This window comes from Aythya ferina, assembly GCF_964211825.1.
Source record: "Aythya ferina genome assembly, chromosome: 5".
NCBI lineage: Eukaryota > Metazoa > Chordata > Aves > Anseriformes > Anatidae > Aythya > Aythya ferina.
The window spans coordinates 3,884,885-3,900,068 of NC_140301.1; the positions used below are offsets into that span (position 1 = coordinate 3,884,885).

The 15,184-nt window shown below is 41.8% G+C and overlaps 1 protein-coding gene and 1 long non-coding RNA gene across 2 annotated transcripts in view; one reads left to right on the forward strand and one right to left on the reverse strand.

The window, feature by feature from the left end:
• Positions 1-1,256: 1,256 nt before the first annotated feature.
• The window catches only part of RRAS2 (RAS related 2), a 34,082-nt gene continuing 20,154 nt past the window's right edge, over positions 1,257-15,184 (reverse strand). Inside the window, exons 2-6 of the mRNA XM_084522307.1 lie at positions 14,344-14,431; positions 13,515-13,617; positions 11,078-11,186; positions 3,170-3,288; positions 1,257-2,716 (exon numbers count right to left, since the gene is read on the reverse strand). Of these exons, the coding sequence (XP_084378433.1) occupies positions 2,629-2,716; positions 3,170-3,288; positions 11,078-11,186; positions 13,515-13,617; positions 14,344-14,431 (507 nt within the window). The 3' untranslated portion in view covers positions 1,257-2,628. The remainder of the gene's footprint in view (positions 2,717-3,169; positions 3,289-11,077; positions 11,187-13,514; positions 13,618-14,343; positions 14,432-15,184) is intronic.
• LOC311438197 lies at positions 3,295-8,719 on the forward strand. The gene is made up of 2 exons (XR_014693978.1): positions 3,295-7,048; positions 7,824-8,719. It is a non-coding gene; the product is annotated as an uncharacterized lncRNA (long non-coding RNA).

Here is a 15,184-nt window from a genome sequence, read left to right on the forward strand (position 1 = left end):
TTGAATCCAGGGAGATTGGGAGAGAGGGAGAGCACTGCCACCTGCATTGCACCTCGTGTCCTGCACATGGCAGGATAGGGCAAACGTATTAGTGAAGAAACGAAAGCAAAACAACATTGACAGGAGGATCAGGTCCTCGAATCTCCCTGAGGTCGCATTTAGGGATTTCCCTGCGTGTTCCTCTCCTGCAGAAGCCTTGAGAACACGTGCAGGGGAATACACTCTATTCATTAATAAACTTGAAGCAGATTTCCACGGCAGCACCCAGTGGTCCCACTTGTTTAACTTGCTGAAAAAGTTTACCATGTTTACAATGTGGCTTAGCGGATAGGAGTAGGCTGCTTAGCATCAACCACCTCAAAGCCATTTTGCTTTACAAATGAGGAAATGCAAGGGTGGGGTGCTCTCCACCTCTTCTATGAATTACAGAGAGTTACATATTAGAATGCCTATCTGTGTAACAGTTATTTTAGGATCAATTTATTATGAGTGAACAGTCAAAACATGAGAAAGATGAGACAATAAGCACATGCGCACCTCGCAGATTTTATCTCAGATGTGCATGCTGTAATTTGTCTGAATTCACCCTAGTGCCACACGTTTAGTGACTTAACTCCAGAGACCTTTTCACATTTAAGGCTATAAAACGTAAGATCTTTGCTACAGGCTGTAACTTCTTACATTTGACTTGAAAAACATAATTCGTCTCCCAAATGCACTTTCACCAGAACTTCTATTTTGAATTTTTTAGGCGTTGTTCATAAGTAGCCTTTCATCAACCAATAACTTTATATAAAGGTGGGAAGGAGGAGCCACTCTCTCTCAAACTCAAAATTACAGAACCTAATCCAAATTATGTAAATAAATAAAAAAGAAACTTTGCATTGCTCTGCAAATGGCACTTGTGTTTCTTCTAGTTCCTTCTAATAGCTTTGCTGCAGCAAAGATAACTCTAACTTGTTTAATTACTGTTTCTCAGCAGACGTTTTCAGATTGATGGCACGGCCTGAAAGCACAAAGGAATTGTTGAGTCGCCCCCTGACTACATACTTTAAATCAAAAATATATTATTTTAAATCATCTATCATTTTACCATCTACTGTGATTTAAGTAGACTTTACTTTCAAGCTTGAAGGAAAGTCATAAAGATATGCACATCTACCTCCTAAGTTCCATCACCCTCTTCTTCCCCCCACCCTCCAAAAAACCCCACAGGTTTTAGAGGAGTCAGAAAGAGGCCATATGCTTACCCCCGATAACGGTTAGATCATCTTTAATTCTAGCACCTGAAGTTATACAAGGGTTTGCTTAATAATCAAGTTTCAAAGAACTGCTGGACACATTCAGTAAGGTGACAACTGTGCAATACCACTCAGTATTTCAATATCAGGGAACATACTCTTGAATTGTTTAAACACAATCCACAGAACTCAAAATTAAACAACCATCCACAGTTTAACTAAACAATCAGTTAAAAGTCTTACAGTTTAATAATTCACATAATGGTCAGTCTTTAGTAAGGGATACTGCAATTGATTAAAACACAACACTAGATTTTACTCTACGGGTGTGTTGGGCAGGCACGTAATTGGCCATTCTTGGGTATAACCAGAGGAGTAAGGAGAAGTTTACCACAGTTTGGCAAATCCCACATTTTGTCAGTTAAAAGTGAACTGTGAGAATTAAATACTCATCTTTACATATACACAAGTTATGCTGTGAAAGCATATTTGCTTACAAACATATAAAAATACTTGTTAACTAGTTTGATAAGAAAATAATGTATAAAAGTATATAGCAAAAACATTTAATCATCTCTGACAATGGAAAGATCAAATTCATTTTTATATCACATGAAACAAAAACAGCTACAATTTTAGTTTTCCTTAATCCCTTACCCAGAAATACAAAGGAAGACACTTTTTATTTTTTGTTTCCAAACAATGATGTGAAATTTCATATTAAGCTGAAATGCCTCAATCCAGAATGAGCTCAGGTATTTGGCCATAATCTAATAGTAGTAGTAATCATCCCCTAGCTGTTCTGGATTCATAAAATAAATACAGTAGACTGTTTTGGCCACTGAAATAAAACTGCAGCATAAACAAGAGATGAAAATTTTTGCTGACAATGAAATTCAGTGTAGGTTTCTTAAGGCTAGCTGAATACTCAAGTATAATTTAGCTGAGGGCAAAAAAGCCAATCCACCCCTTTTTTTTAAAGGTATTCTCTATGCTTCAATATAGGTCTTTGTAATAGCTAATGAAACGTCAGAAGTAAAAATAAATTAATTCACAAGAGACAACTTATGCATGACTTCAACACCTTGTCCTACACGGTTTTGTTTCATCTCCTTTGCGAATAAAACTCCACAAGGTGCAAGCTCTTAAGAGAGAAGAGGGAACTGTGGTATTAAAGAAGCAGCCTTAGTGTTTTGCTTTGAAGTCTGCCCCAAGATGACTGAGTCTTCTTCAAGAACTATTCTGCCAGCTTCTTGGACTAAGGCTATTCTGGTGACCACTTTTAGGACATGCACATATAAGGCTAGACCAATACCAGAAGTGATGTAAAATGATGGAAAGAAAAAAAATAATAATCTGGCAGTTGATAGCTTGGTTCTTGGGATTCTCAGAAAATAACACAATGGCAGCCTTTCTTGTCTTTCTCTTTCCGTGTTGGCTCTGGTGAAGGAGGGCACTCTTGTTCTTGAAATTTCCTGGAAACAGATATTTCAAGTTAAATTCATAGACTCATTTTCACTAAAATAAATACTGTATTTGAGTTTACTGTTTTTACACGTTTATAGAGGACGGACTTACTTTTGATGCTCAAACTTTTTATAAAATGAGTGATGGTATTTTGATTTTGCCTTTATTTATTTATTTAAGAAACCCCTCTTTTTACAGGGGGCCAATATTCAAATTTATTTTTATCTGTTTGGCCTACTGCGTAATCAATAAAATCTGAAATAGTAAGGTGAAGAAGTTCCGTTTCGAATCCATGTACCATTCATGTGAGCCTTTTTGCCAACACACAGGAAAATTTTAGAACAGAGCATTGGTTGAAGTTGACTGATAACAGCAGGCAGGATTTTTTCAGTGATCTCCCACTGCATTTCAATATATTTGCTGGAGCTATCCATCAACTATTTGGATTTCAGTTACCATACCTTATAACTCTGACAAGTTCATGAAAAGCTTGGTCTACATTCAATCGGATTTTTGCTGAGGCTTCCATGTACGTTACTTTAAGTTGTCGCGCTAGCTGCTGGCCTTCCTCCTGTGTCACCTGTAAGGGAAATCAATCATTAAGCTACATGTCGTGCAGGCACATTTGTATCAGAAGACACTGCCAACACCATTAACCCAGGGATCTGCTCCCCTCCAACAATAATGCTTATTTGACCCTAAACTGTTTTTTCTGCACTGTCTACGTGATACAACTGGAAAACAAACCCACGTGCTACAACACACAAATTGGTTGGTTGTTAGGCATGGGGATTTCCTCCGCTGCAGCTGCCTGCCATTCACCTCATTTCTGCAATAACAAGACCAGAGTTTTCCTCCTAAGCAGACAGCAGTTCCTCAAAGCAAGTGCCTGAGTCACAATCTGATGGATTACTAAGAGCACTCTGAATTCTGTTGCTAAATTCACTCTCTTCCTCGCCCAGCTAAAGCTAGAGAGAATAAAGATTACTTCTTTTAAAACAAGAAGTGATGTTTAGCTTCTGAATCTTTATTAAAATCGCAAGAAATACATGTATGACATAGCGAAATGTTAAGACAGACAATTTTCAATGTAGCCTAAATCGCCAGAGATGTGGAAAAAAACACTGTGAAGTCTCCCCATTTAAATGAGACACTGTCTTACCCCCTGTCTCCTTGGGGCAAATGATAAAAACGGTGATTAAGAGAAAATAATGAGCACCATAAAGAGCTGGAATAAAATTTAAAACGATGAAGCAGCAGGCAGGAAGCTTCCAATACAGGAAGGAGGAATAAGCTGGTCACAGGGCAAAACCAAAGGAGTTGGCTACATGTTTTTGGATGAGCCGAAAGCAGGGAGGTCAGATGACAGAAGGCCACCTTAAGCAGTGCAAAACATGAAAAAGACTTCAACAGGAAGCTTACCCCCAGCACAGGGAGGAAAGGGCAGCTCTGAGTGATAAAAGGAAGTACAAACAGATCTTGCCAAGACAGCGGCTAGTGGCAGAAATGTCAAAGATTACACTGCTTTCACAGAAAAATGTTAAACCAGCACGTACGGGACTGATAGCACGAGAACAAAAAAACCTAAGGGTTTATTTTTAGTTTGTTTTTGAAAAGGCAGTCAGATGCACACGGAGATTAAGAAACTACACAGGAATGGAAATAGAAAAACATCACTGCAAGCACTCAGCGCAGTGCAAGATGTAGAAGTTTTAAGCTGAAGTTTTACTTTTTAACTTACAAAATACTTTCCTACAGCTACACACACGGTCTGAGAGCCTTCCTGCACAGCATCTCAACACACTTGGCTCCTCTGTCACCAGCAGCCCCACTTGTACTGCATTTATTCACTTGCTGCTGAACTGAGAGCTGCTCCCACTACACCCCCTGCAAGGAGCCCCCGCAGCACCTTTACAGCTGGGGTAACTCAGGATGCAGCCGCTGATCTCAAACACGCTTACGTTTTTTTCAGTGTTATCACCATCTGCTGAAGTCAAAAAAAAAAAAAAAAAGAAACACTACGCAACCAAGATAACTTACTGGAGCTGCGTTTTTAATAGCTGGGCACAAAGTGAGAATGACTGGGATCCTTCATTTCTCCATTACTGTCTGAAAACTGAATGATAGTCAAGTTTTCTGCTCCGGTAGCTACCATCACCCCACTTCCATCTTCCCTCCCCAGCCCCAAATGTTGAAGTGTCCTTGTTCCAAAGCTTACAAAGGCTGCATTTAAGAAACGTCCACAGATGGCAGGTTAGTGCCACGGAACAATCCCACAGAGTTTGTATGAGGACTTCCTGAACCTTTTACGCCTCTCTGTCTCGTTCACCAGACAAAAATAAGCTAAACTATCAATAATATTGGTAGCAGTTGCAAAACCAGCCCCCTTTATTTTCCTTCATCCCTGCATAGCTACTGCAGCCCCAGAAAGTGAGAGATTAAAGTCTAATAAAAATAAGTAACTGGGAAAGCCAGCATAACAGCGAGGATAAACTCTATGCAGCCTTCACAGGTACCTGATCATTATTTTCTTCATGATTGCATCTAAAGCATGTTAGAGATACAGCTACATTTGTTTTGTAGGGAGCTACCTGTAATAAAGTTAAGCTACACTTCCACAATATTCTGCATTAAAAAACAAACAAACAAACAGATATAACCTTAGAGCCCTTACTGCTTTTGCCAGATTATCTGTAATAATCTCAATTGCTCAATTCCAAAATAATCTATCATTTTGTCTAATTTTACCAGTATTTCCTGAAGTAGCTTGCGGTCAACGCCAGCGACCGCAAAGTCAGTTTAAAAACAACAACAACAAAAAGCAACAAAACCCCCTTGGTTTTGGACACACTACGGAAGCATTTGCAGTGCTCGAGCAGTAAATTCGAAGCCACAGCAGAGCAGTTCCGTTTTCAAAGCTGAGGGGACTGTCGGAAAGACAAACAGAAATACTAGGAAACAAAAACACAAATTTACATCATGACATTCTCCCCAAGCATGTAGGACAACCCCGTGTGTCATGACAAATCTCAGTAAGGATGATAGGAAAGCTTATTAAGAATAAAATTATAAAAATTACAGCAAAATAAAAGTAACACATTTCTTCTTCAAAGAACACTTATTTTGATGGAGCCGCAGAGTTTCTGATGAACTGTACGTGTTGGATCTGCTTTGAAAATCTTAGTTTTGGTAAAATGAAGGGTGACTATGAATGGGCATCACTCGCAATGCTCATCCCTTGTTTTAGAGCATGTTACCATTTGTTTTCATACATTGCTCTTTCACACTGTTCAGTATTTGGTAAAAGTGTCTCAAATTAAACACTGTTTACAATGGATGTAAGTGAGCAAGTCAAGCATGGAAAAACTTATTCCCCAGCTCCCTAAGTAACAGGCTCCCTTCTGAAGAAGTTTCCATTTGAGTATCTGCAGAAGAATCCTGCGAACACCTCAGACTGCCTTCCTTCTTCACTCTTTTATCTGAGAAGTGGCAGAAATACATTCATTTCCAAACTTTCTATACTTTCCTGCACCTAGAGAAATGCTACAGCGCTCTGCTGCTTCATAGACTCATTTTCAGTTAAACTTTGCATGCATATTTTAGCTCTACACTTACACAGAGGGAGAGCGATGGCAGAGCCCCATCATTCCTGAAGGGCAGCTTTGTCACCTATCGGTGCTGCCACCTCTGGCTGATAGCAGGCAGCATATGCCTGGGCTGCTATCCATGCACAATTTTGCCCAAATTCTGATTTCAACTGCCTAGGCATAAAGAGAAGCCCCGAGGAGCTCACCTCTCCTTAAAAACCTTGCTTTGAAGGTATCTAGCAACACAGATGGTCTCAGCACTAGGTCACTGCATTCGTTCAGTAGTAAAGCAAAAGGAAAAGCTATCGTTTAATGAAATTCAAGCCCTTTCCTGTTGCAACTTGGATTTTCCTTGAACGCCTGCCATCTGGGGAATGATCTGACTTGATCCAACTTAAGCCAGCAGTTACCTGCAAAATATCATACCTATCGTGCACTGACAAGCCTGCTCCCCTGCTAGTAGGGGTTGTTACTAAAATATCAGGTGCTCTGTGGAATTGCCTTAGTGTAGAAACATCCACAATTGTCCGAGTTGTACAGAATCAACCAATTTAAGAGAGAGACTGCTCTTCGCCAACCTAATGCATTCAGGACTTTGCCTCCCATGCTACACAGGAGACAATTACATGAAGTCTGCTTAGTTCCATTTATCTTTTATCGATTTATCTTTTCCATTTATCTTTATCAATTATTACCGTAGTGAATTGCTATTTCAAACTTCCATTTCCCCTCTTTTCTTGCAAAACCACACAAGTCCTGGTCACAGTGCCGGGTCCTGCACCTGGGGCGCAATAACCCCAAGCAGAGCTACAGGCTGGGAGAGGAATGGTTGGAGAGCTGCCAGGCAGAGAAGGACCTGGGAGTGATGGTGGATAGTCGGCTGAATATGAGCCAGCAGTGTGCTCAGGTGGCCAAGAAGGCCAACAGCATCCTGGCTTGTATCAGAAACAGTGTGGCCAGCAGGGCTAGGGAGGTGATCGTCCCCCTGTACTCAGCTCTGGTGAGGCCGCACCTCGAGTACTGTGTTCAGTTTTGGGCCCCTCGCTACAAGAAGGACATCGAGGTGCTTGAGCGGGTGCAGAGAAGGGCGACGAAGCTGGTGAGGGGCCTGGAGAACAAGTCCTACGAGGAGCGGCTGAGGGAGCTGGGCTTGTTCAGCCTGGAGAAGAGGAGGCTCAGGGGCGACCTTATCGCTCTCTATAGGTACCTCAAGGGAGGCTGTAGCAAGGTGGGGGTTGGTCTGTTCTCCCACGTGCCTGGTGACAGGACGAGGGGGAATGGGCTTAAGTTGAGCCAGGGGAGTTTTAGGTTAGATGTTAGGAAGAACTTCTTCACTGAAAGGGTTGTGAGGCATTGGAACAGGCTGCCCAGGGAAGTGGTGGAGTCACCATCCCTGGAAGTCTTCAAAAGACGTTTAGATGTAGAGCTTAGGGATATGGTTTAGTGGGGACTGTTAGTGTTAGGTCAGAGGTTGGACTCGATGATCTTGAGGTCTCTTCCAACCTAGAAATTCTGTGATTCTGTGAAGTCGACCTGTAGGTATTACAACCACCACTACTTTAGGCTGCCATTTCATGAAGGTCATACTACAGGCTGGGCACTTCTGCAGTGCCAGGCAGCTCCCGTATTTCCTGGGAAACATCTGCCATTGCACCAGGACTACCAGTTACACATTATTTACTTACAGATTTATGCTATCACTCTACACTGTGCTCAACTACAAATTGCAGTTACCTGCGTAAAGGTGTGGTTGGACCCTTGAGACCCCCAAACCACTTCCATATGTTTAACTCTTTCAGGATCCAGGAAGATCTGTGTTAATTCTACTCGATTGCTGATCAAAACATACACTTTAACTTAGTTTCATGTTCTCACAGTGTGTGTTTGCTATTAGTTCACTGGTTTGCCTCCTGTCTTTAGGAGGATGTATAATACAAGCAGTTGTGTTCTAAAACCTTATATCCAGCCTCCTGGATTTCCGAAAAGTGCTCAATTCTGAAGCTGAAAAACACACCTTTCGAATTGCACGAGTTTAAAAGAGCAGGATGACATTTTGCAGGACCGCCTCATGACAAAGGGGGCTGGCTGACGCGATGGGAGAGAAGCCTGACATAACAGCAGAACACAAAACACAGAGGAGCAGCACTGCGTGTCTGCCCACAGGTCCCAGCCCCGAGACACCCCGCTAGCACAGGGCTCTGGGCCGGGTGAGGCAGAGCTCTGCCTTCCTCCCCGGAGCTCCCTTGCAGCCAGGGAGGGCCCAACCCTGCCTGAAGCTTCCCATACTTGGGAAGACAGCGGCAGGACTCGTCTGCAGCCAGGTCAGCCAGCCCTGCATGGATGCCTGCAGCGCGAGCTCTGGCTGCTGCTGAGCATCCAGCCGATAACATCTCACTGCTGGCTGCTGCCAAAAGGCGAGGTCTCGCTGTCTTGCCCCCACCCCGGCTCCTCCCTGCTCTGCTCAGGGCCGCGGTCCCACCCCTAACCATGCTTCGAGCTCTGGCGCTCACTCCGCCTCTCCAGGAGCTGATTTAACTCGCACATGGAGCTGAGCCACTCCAGCCCGCCTGTTTTTCTCCCTGCCTTGAGAGATGATTCAGCTCACCGAGTGCTTCAGATGAGTGCTAGAGCCAGCACGGGGAAGAGTGCAAACGTGAAGTCAAGCGGGGCGGGAGGCCTCTCCCTCCTGGGGAGCTCTTGTGTCAGCTCAGCATCCCAAAGCCATTCCTTTAGACTGACTTAAGAGCCACTGAGCCCCCTCGATGTGATGGGGAAGGGGCAGGGAAGAGTTAAAAACACCTGCTTCAGCAAACCTAGAACTTAACTTCTGCAAACCTCCAGCTGAACCAAGGCTGTTTGAGCCCTGCCCTAGTGTGGAAGTGACAAACCCACCAATTAGCACAAATTATGCACGTGGCAGTACCAGAAGTTATGCTTGCCAGTAAAAGTAATCAATTAAACAAGCCAAAACAACAACAAAAAGCTTCTGGGGACACGTGCTTTTATTTGCGTTCAGATGTTAAGCAACTTTGCTTAGTTTTGGAAGCAGCTGCTTTAAGCTTACACTTTTATCAGCCTATCACGATCTGAAAAAGAAACTAGGAACTGAGTATGGAGGAACTAGCAGGAGAAAAACAAAGGGCACCTCTTCTTTGAGCAGGGAAACAGGTAAGTTACAGCCTGCATAGTAACATTAGGAGGGTGAAGGAGACAGAACAAGGACCCCAAGTATTTCTAGGAATAGATCTATAGGATTACCATTTACATCTGTAGGAATCCTCTGAGAATTGGGTTTGACAGAGATGTTATTTCCCTCTCAAAGCATTCAGATGTCTGTCCTTCAGCTGCTAAAAGTCTGCAGAACAGCTTGGTTTTACCTCCATGGTTTTCATGGCGACGTGTGCACTAAAATACATCACGTTCCCGGACCTGCGAGGTTAAATCTGGGAATTTTGATGGGGGTATGACGTGCGAACACATCTCACTTTTGTCTCGGGGACAGGCCAGATAGCTCTGTGCACGTGGGAACACATCAAGTAACTTCTGGTGAGCCCCTGAGGGACTTCTGTGAACAGCTCTCTTAGAGCAGAATATCCCAGGTTGGAAGGGACCCGCACGGCTCATCAACTTTCGAGACCGTATCTTTCAGCACAGGTTTTAGTTTTGTAATGACCTTCCTGCTCATGTTCTGGGTAAAGAGGATGCAACAGTCAAGGGAGCACATTTGACAGCAACTATTTTGTACTAAAATGTTTTTTGTACTAGATTTTTTTTTTCATGTTCCAACCACTGGTTCTTGACATATGACTAGATTTTGTTTAGCCAAGAGCAGTATTTACGTAAGCAACTGTGGACAGATACTAAGTCAGGTAAATAAATCTGAGAATATCTTATCATATAAGGATGACTTCTCTTTGTTAATCTCAAAATAATTACAGCACTTCTGGTAGCATTTGGTTTACTTTCAGGCTACTTTCGTGTTTGCCAGTAAAACTTTAAAAGTCATCTCACTATCTCATGAAAATCACTAGAATTATGAAAGATGTTGAAGAACACCACAAATTTGACACCTGCTTCTCTCCTGCTGGTGTAGTACGACTATTCCCATTCTAGTTTGAACCACCAATTTGATTAATGAAAATCAATACAGTAAACATGGAAAACACATACAGGCTCCTTCTTTAAATCATTCTAAAATATTTCAAGCCATCTTCCAACTAGGGGTGAGAATAAAGTCTACTGCTTCCAAAATTTTAGCATTAAGGTACATGAACAAAGAAGACACTGCGTTGCTGTAGTTCCAGCTTCTAAAGCTGTTAAGATAGCTGTGCAGAAGGTAAGTGGTTAAATGGAAAAAGACAAATGGCTACTCATTCATACATAACAGCAGCGAGCAGTAAAAGCAAGGAATTGTCAGGATCATCAGAGCTAGTGCTGGAATGCACTCTGCTTGGCACAGCGCGCCACAGTGAGTAACAGAAAGGAAAAATTACACATTCGTGCTTGAGTCATGACAGATAGCTCTCACCCTCGGTATGTGAATAGATTTGGTCTCAACATCACCCAAGTGAGTCAGAGTGAAGATCTGCTCTGTGTAGAATGCCATCATACTTCTGAGATTCTTCAAGCACAGCCCCCGAGCGTTGTTGTTTTTTTTTGTGTGTGTGTTGCAATTAGCTAATACATGATTTTTTCATTTGTTTCTTGTTCCCCCTATTTTGGGGAGGAAAACTGTGATGTTTCTGTAAGAAAGCAAGCAGTAGCTAGCAATAAATTAGTTACCTGTCTTTGGTGGTCCAGATCTGCTTTATTACCAACTAGAATCATAGGAAACTCATCACGATCTTTCACTCTAAGAATTTGTCGCTGAAACTTATAGATTTCTTCAAAACTGTAAAAAGAAAAGCAGAGCATCAGTGTACTAATTCACAGATTCTCAAGTTCTGTAGAAGTTCAGGAACAATGAATCACCTATTTGGACTTGCCCTGCCATGCCACACAAGCACAGACAGCTGCAGGCACTCTATCAACGAGTTCACTGTCATAGCATGACTGATTAGAGAATCATTCAATACTCAAACTAAAGAAGTCCTGACCCAAGCTAGCACTGGACTGCACTCAGTTTGGACAGCAAGGTAAGTAAAACCCTCGTTCTGTTTAATTCTAGAGGGACCAGGATGCCAATTAGTTGAGTAGAACCAAGCAACCACAGTCCACTTTATAAACATTGACTTTGGAGTTCAATTCTACCTAGAATATTGAAGCTACAGTCTGGAGACACTGGTGATCAATGTTTCAGCTAGCAACCTCCACAGCTACTTCTAGGAATTTTGGTGGAAGTGGGAAAATTGTGTCTTCGAGAAAAACAGCTGGGATAAATGAGCAGAAAGCTTTCCAGTTCCCAAGTTATATCAGGTAGCGATGCTGTTTAGGCATTAAGAAATATTTCAGCAGCGCTAGAGGGTGAGCAGGACAAAAATCCTCCCCAAAAGCAGTATATCAAAGAAGCTAATTCTGGCCTAGACAATGATTTTTGGAGAGAAAAAAAACACATTACTTTCAGTAAGCAGCGTTAAAGCTATGTCAGTGCATGTGGAGCTCCAGCACAGATCCTGGTAGACAACTGCATTGCCTTTAGATCAGAGACATCCCAATCGCTATACTTAAGTCCGGACATATAGCATGAAGTCATTTACACTCACATTTGTAAACTAAACTTTAACAGCAGGATGATCATCAGTAAGAAAATTTCATCAAAAATTACATAGACATGATAATGCCAACACAGCTCATCCTTATGAAACAGCCATCAGAAGAAATTGGAATTAGAAAGAAGGAATGCCAGGAGGCATACTTGGACCTCCATTTACATATGCATTTTTAATACTGTGCTCAGATGTCTGCAGCAACTGGAGGAGAAGAGTTGCAAGCGACCAACTTCTTCATCCAGACTTCTGGGTTCAGAATCCTTCCACCACACAAGACAGATACCCTTGGAAGACACACACTTCATGGACAGGCAAGGCAAGCCTTGAATTGTACGGATAACAGAACAGAACTGAAAACCCTGCTCATCAGCACTCTTAAGGATTTCAGAGGGGAAGTGATACGCAGGATTAACACGTCAACATCTGCTTAAGAAAAAATTAAGTTTTTCAGAAAAGCAAGAGTTCACGTGACGACTTTTAAAATGCACAGTCCTCTGTTACAAAAATATTTATGTTAACGTAAGTGCTCCATGTGTCCTAAAAAACATAGACACAGACCTCTAACAGAAGTGTAAAGTCTCTTTTGACAGTACGTCAAGACAAAGTTGTACCTCTAGCAGCATTCTGAAGTGTAAGGTACAGATCCAACTGAACATGCATATGCTCCATAGAATATTTATTTTAATTCTCATTATAGACAGATATTGTAAGATCAGAAATGACAGATTGAATCTGTAAGGAAAAAGATATTGCAAAGATTTCTGTCCCCCCTCATTTTATTTCTCTTCTTTACAACCCAAAGCAAGTAGAAAGAGAGCTCCCTGACCTCTTCTTCATCTCTACAAACCTGGTAAGTTCAACAGGGGAAGACCATAGCCAAAATATTAAGGGACTTTCTGTACACACATGGCATTTTCCTACTCTTACAATAATCAGGATCTACCTCACCGAGTTGTCTGAGCTTCCAAAAATGCACGTTTCATCTGAACTCTGCCATAAATAAATGAGTTATGCAGGTTCCAAGCAATTCATGCGAAGAGGCAGAGCAAGATCTGCCTGCAGAAGAGTGAGAGAGACAGCCTGAACTGGGCACATGTGCTCAGAAATCCACAGCCAGCCACAGGATGCTGACAAACACACAGCAAGTGGATAGCTTTTTTTTAATTATTATTATTATTATTAAAGAACCCATACATAATAGCGAGCAACCCTTTAAATCTGTCACCTACAGGAAACTAGTATTCAGGACTATAATGAAGTGCCTGAACAGATTTGGCTTTTTTTTGTTATTCTTGTTTTCATTTTCAAGTCACCTACTGTAAGATGCAAATACTTTCATTTATGTGATCTGTTTCAAACAGGTTTTTGTCAGTGCTGAGGACATGTCACATTGCAGAGTGTAAGTGAATGCATTCTGTTAGAGGTTATTTCAATAAAGGATGAGTAGCAATTTCAGATTAGTTACTACACAGATAGATTTTCTTACATTAGCTTTCTTACATCAGGCTTACCTTCCTCTGTCAGTGACTGAGAAAACAAGCAGAAAACCCTCCCCTGTCCTCATGTACTGTTCACGCATGGCTCCAAATTCTTCTTGTCCTGCTGTATCCAGAACTGAATATAAGCAAAATATTAGTTACTACAGTTCATGTTCTTTGAATACAGACTGAGAATAAAAATCCTTCCTAATAGGAGATTGTGAAAGTTGTGAAAGCCTATCCTATATATTGGTAGCTGAGCAGAAATCACTTTTTAAATATTCTACTAGATTTCTGCTAAGATTCCTAATGCATCCTTGGACTGATTGAGCAATTCCAGATCTATGAAGCAAACTGCGAAACAGTCTGGCAAACTTTTGCGAGCTTGGGACCAGCTGATGAAGCTGTAAAACGTACAGAGAGGCTGCAGGGGAAGGGTGTTGGGAGTGGTGTTGTTTTGTCCTTAAAGAAATCATTGACTAGGGGGAACTGAAACTTTTATAGCAAAACAACCAAATTGGAGAGGCAGCACATGACAACCCATTGATGCAGGTTTCATTCCACCACATCACCCAGGTGACTGACTGGAGTTCTGTCAATTCTCCTAGCATTTATGGGTACTAAAACTTTGAGAATAATCCTTAAAAAAACGTCCAATCTACTATAAAAGAGGCACTTACGCACATCAGTATCTCTAATTCTGGGTATCACATTAATAAAACAGAGATAGCTTTTATCAGCCACAACCTGGCATAAAACCACGTGCTGCACAGTTCAGCCACGTTACATTTACGCATACAGATGCGAACACGGGCACTGACAGCTGCAGCTGCTCCGCGTTTGGTTTTGTTTGGCTACTCACTGTCCAAGCGCGCAGCTCGTTCGTCTATCACACATTGTTTGGTGTAGGAGTCTTCGATCGTTGGGTCATAATCCGTAACAAAATAGGACTGCAGGTAAAAAAAAAAAGCACGTGTAAGTCAAGCACCTCTGGGACACCCACCAAGTAAGACGCTCCATGGCTTAGTGAAGATGAGCAGGTTGATATCCACGTACAACGGATTGTCACTTTACTCAAAGACAGCAGCATTTCTATCCCTCGCAGATGCTCCCAAGTCACAGAAATTACTAGCAGAGTTACTGAATTTACTGGATTCCTCCAGGATTTCTAGCTTCTAGTAATCCCTTGAGTTTCCCAGCAGGAATTACTAGAAGCTAAGAAGTTTCTAGTGGCTTTTTAGGCCTCCAGGAACTGCTAAGTCTCTCTGAACATCTGGCAGGGCGTAGATGTCTTCAGCAATTCTCACGCGTTTCCAGGATTTGCTTCCCTCCCCCCCTTGAGTAATTCCTAAGCAGCAGTAGGATTTTCCCAGCAATTCCTAGAATTCTGCAGCAGATTTATAATTATTTCTAGAAGGGCAAAATCATTCTCATCTTTTCTTTCACCTATATCCAGGACTTAGTTTTATCCAGAAGCTTAAAACCTGGCTTTTTAATGAACGAACCTATTCATAAACTATGAATTGTCTCAATCTCAAGTCCTCTGTGATCTTTAACAAACTGTGAAAGAAGAAAAAAATCTTTTATGTGACCATACCAACGTGTAAATCAAGTTATTTACAAAATCTGACTTCAAAAGGAAGATCACAAGGAAAAGAAGTCCAATGTTTCATTAAGGAAACAGGAAAAAAAAAATGAAAAAG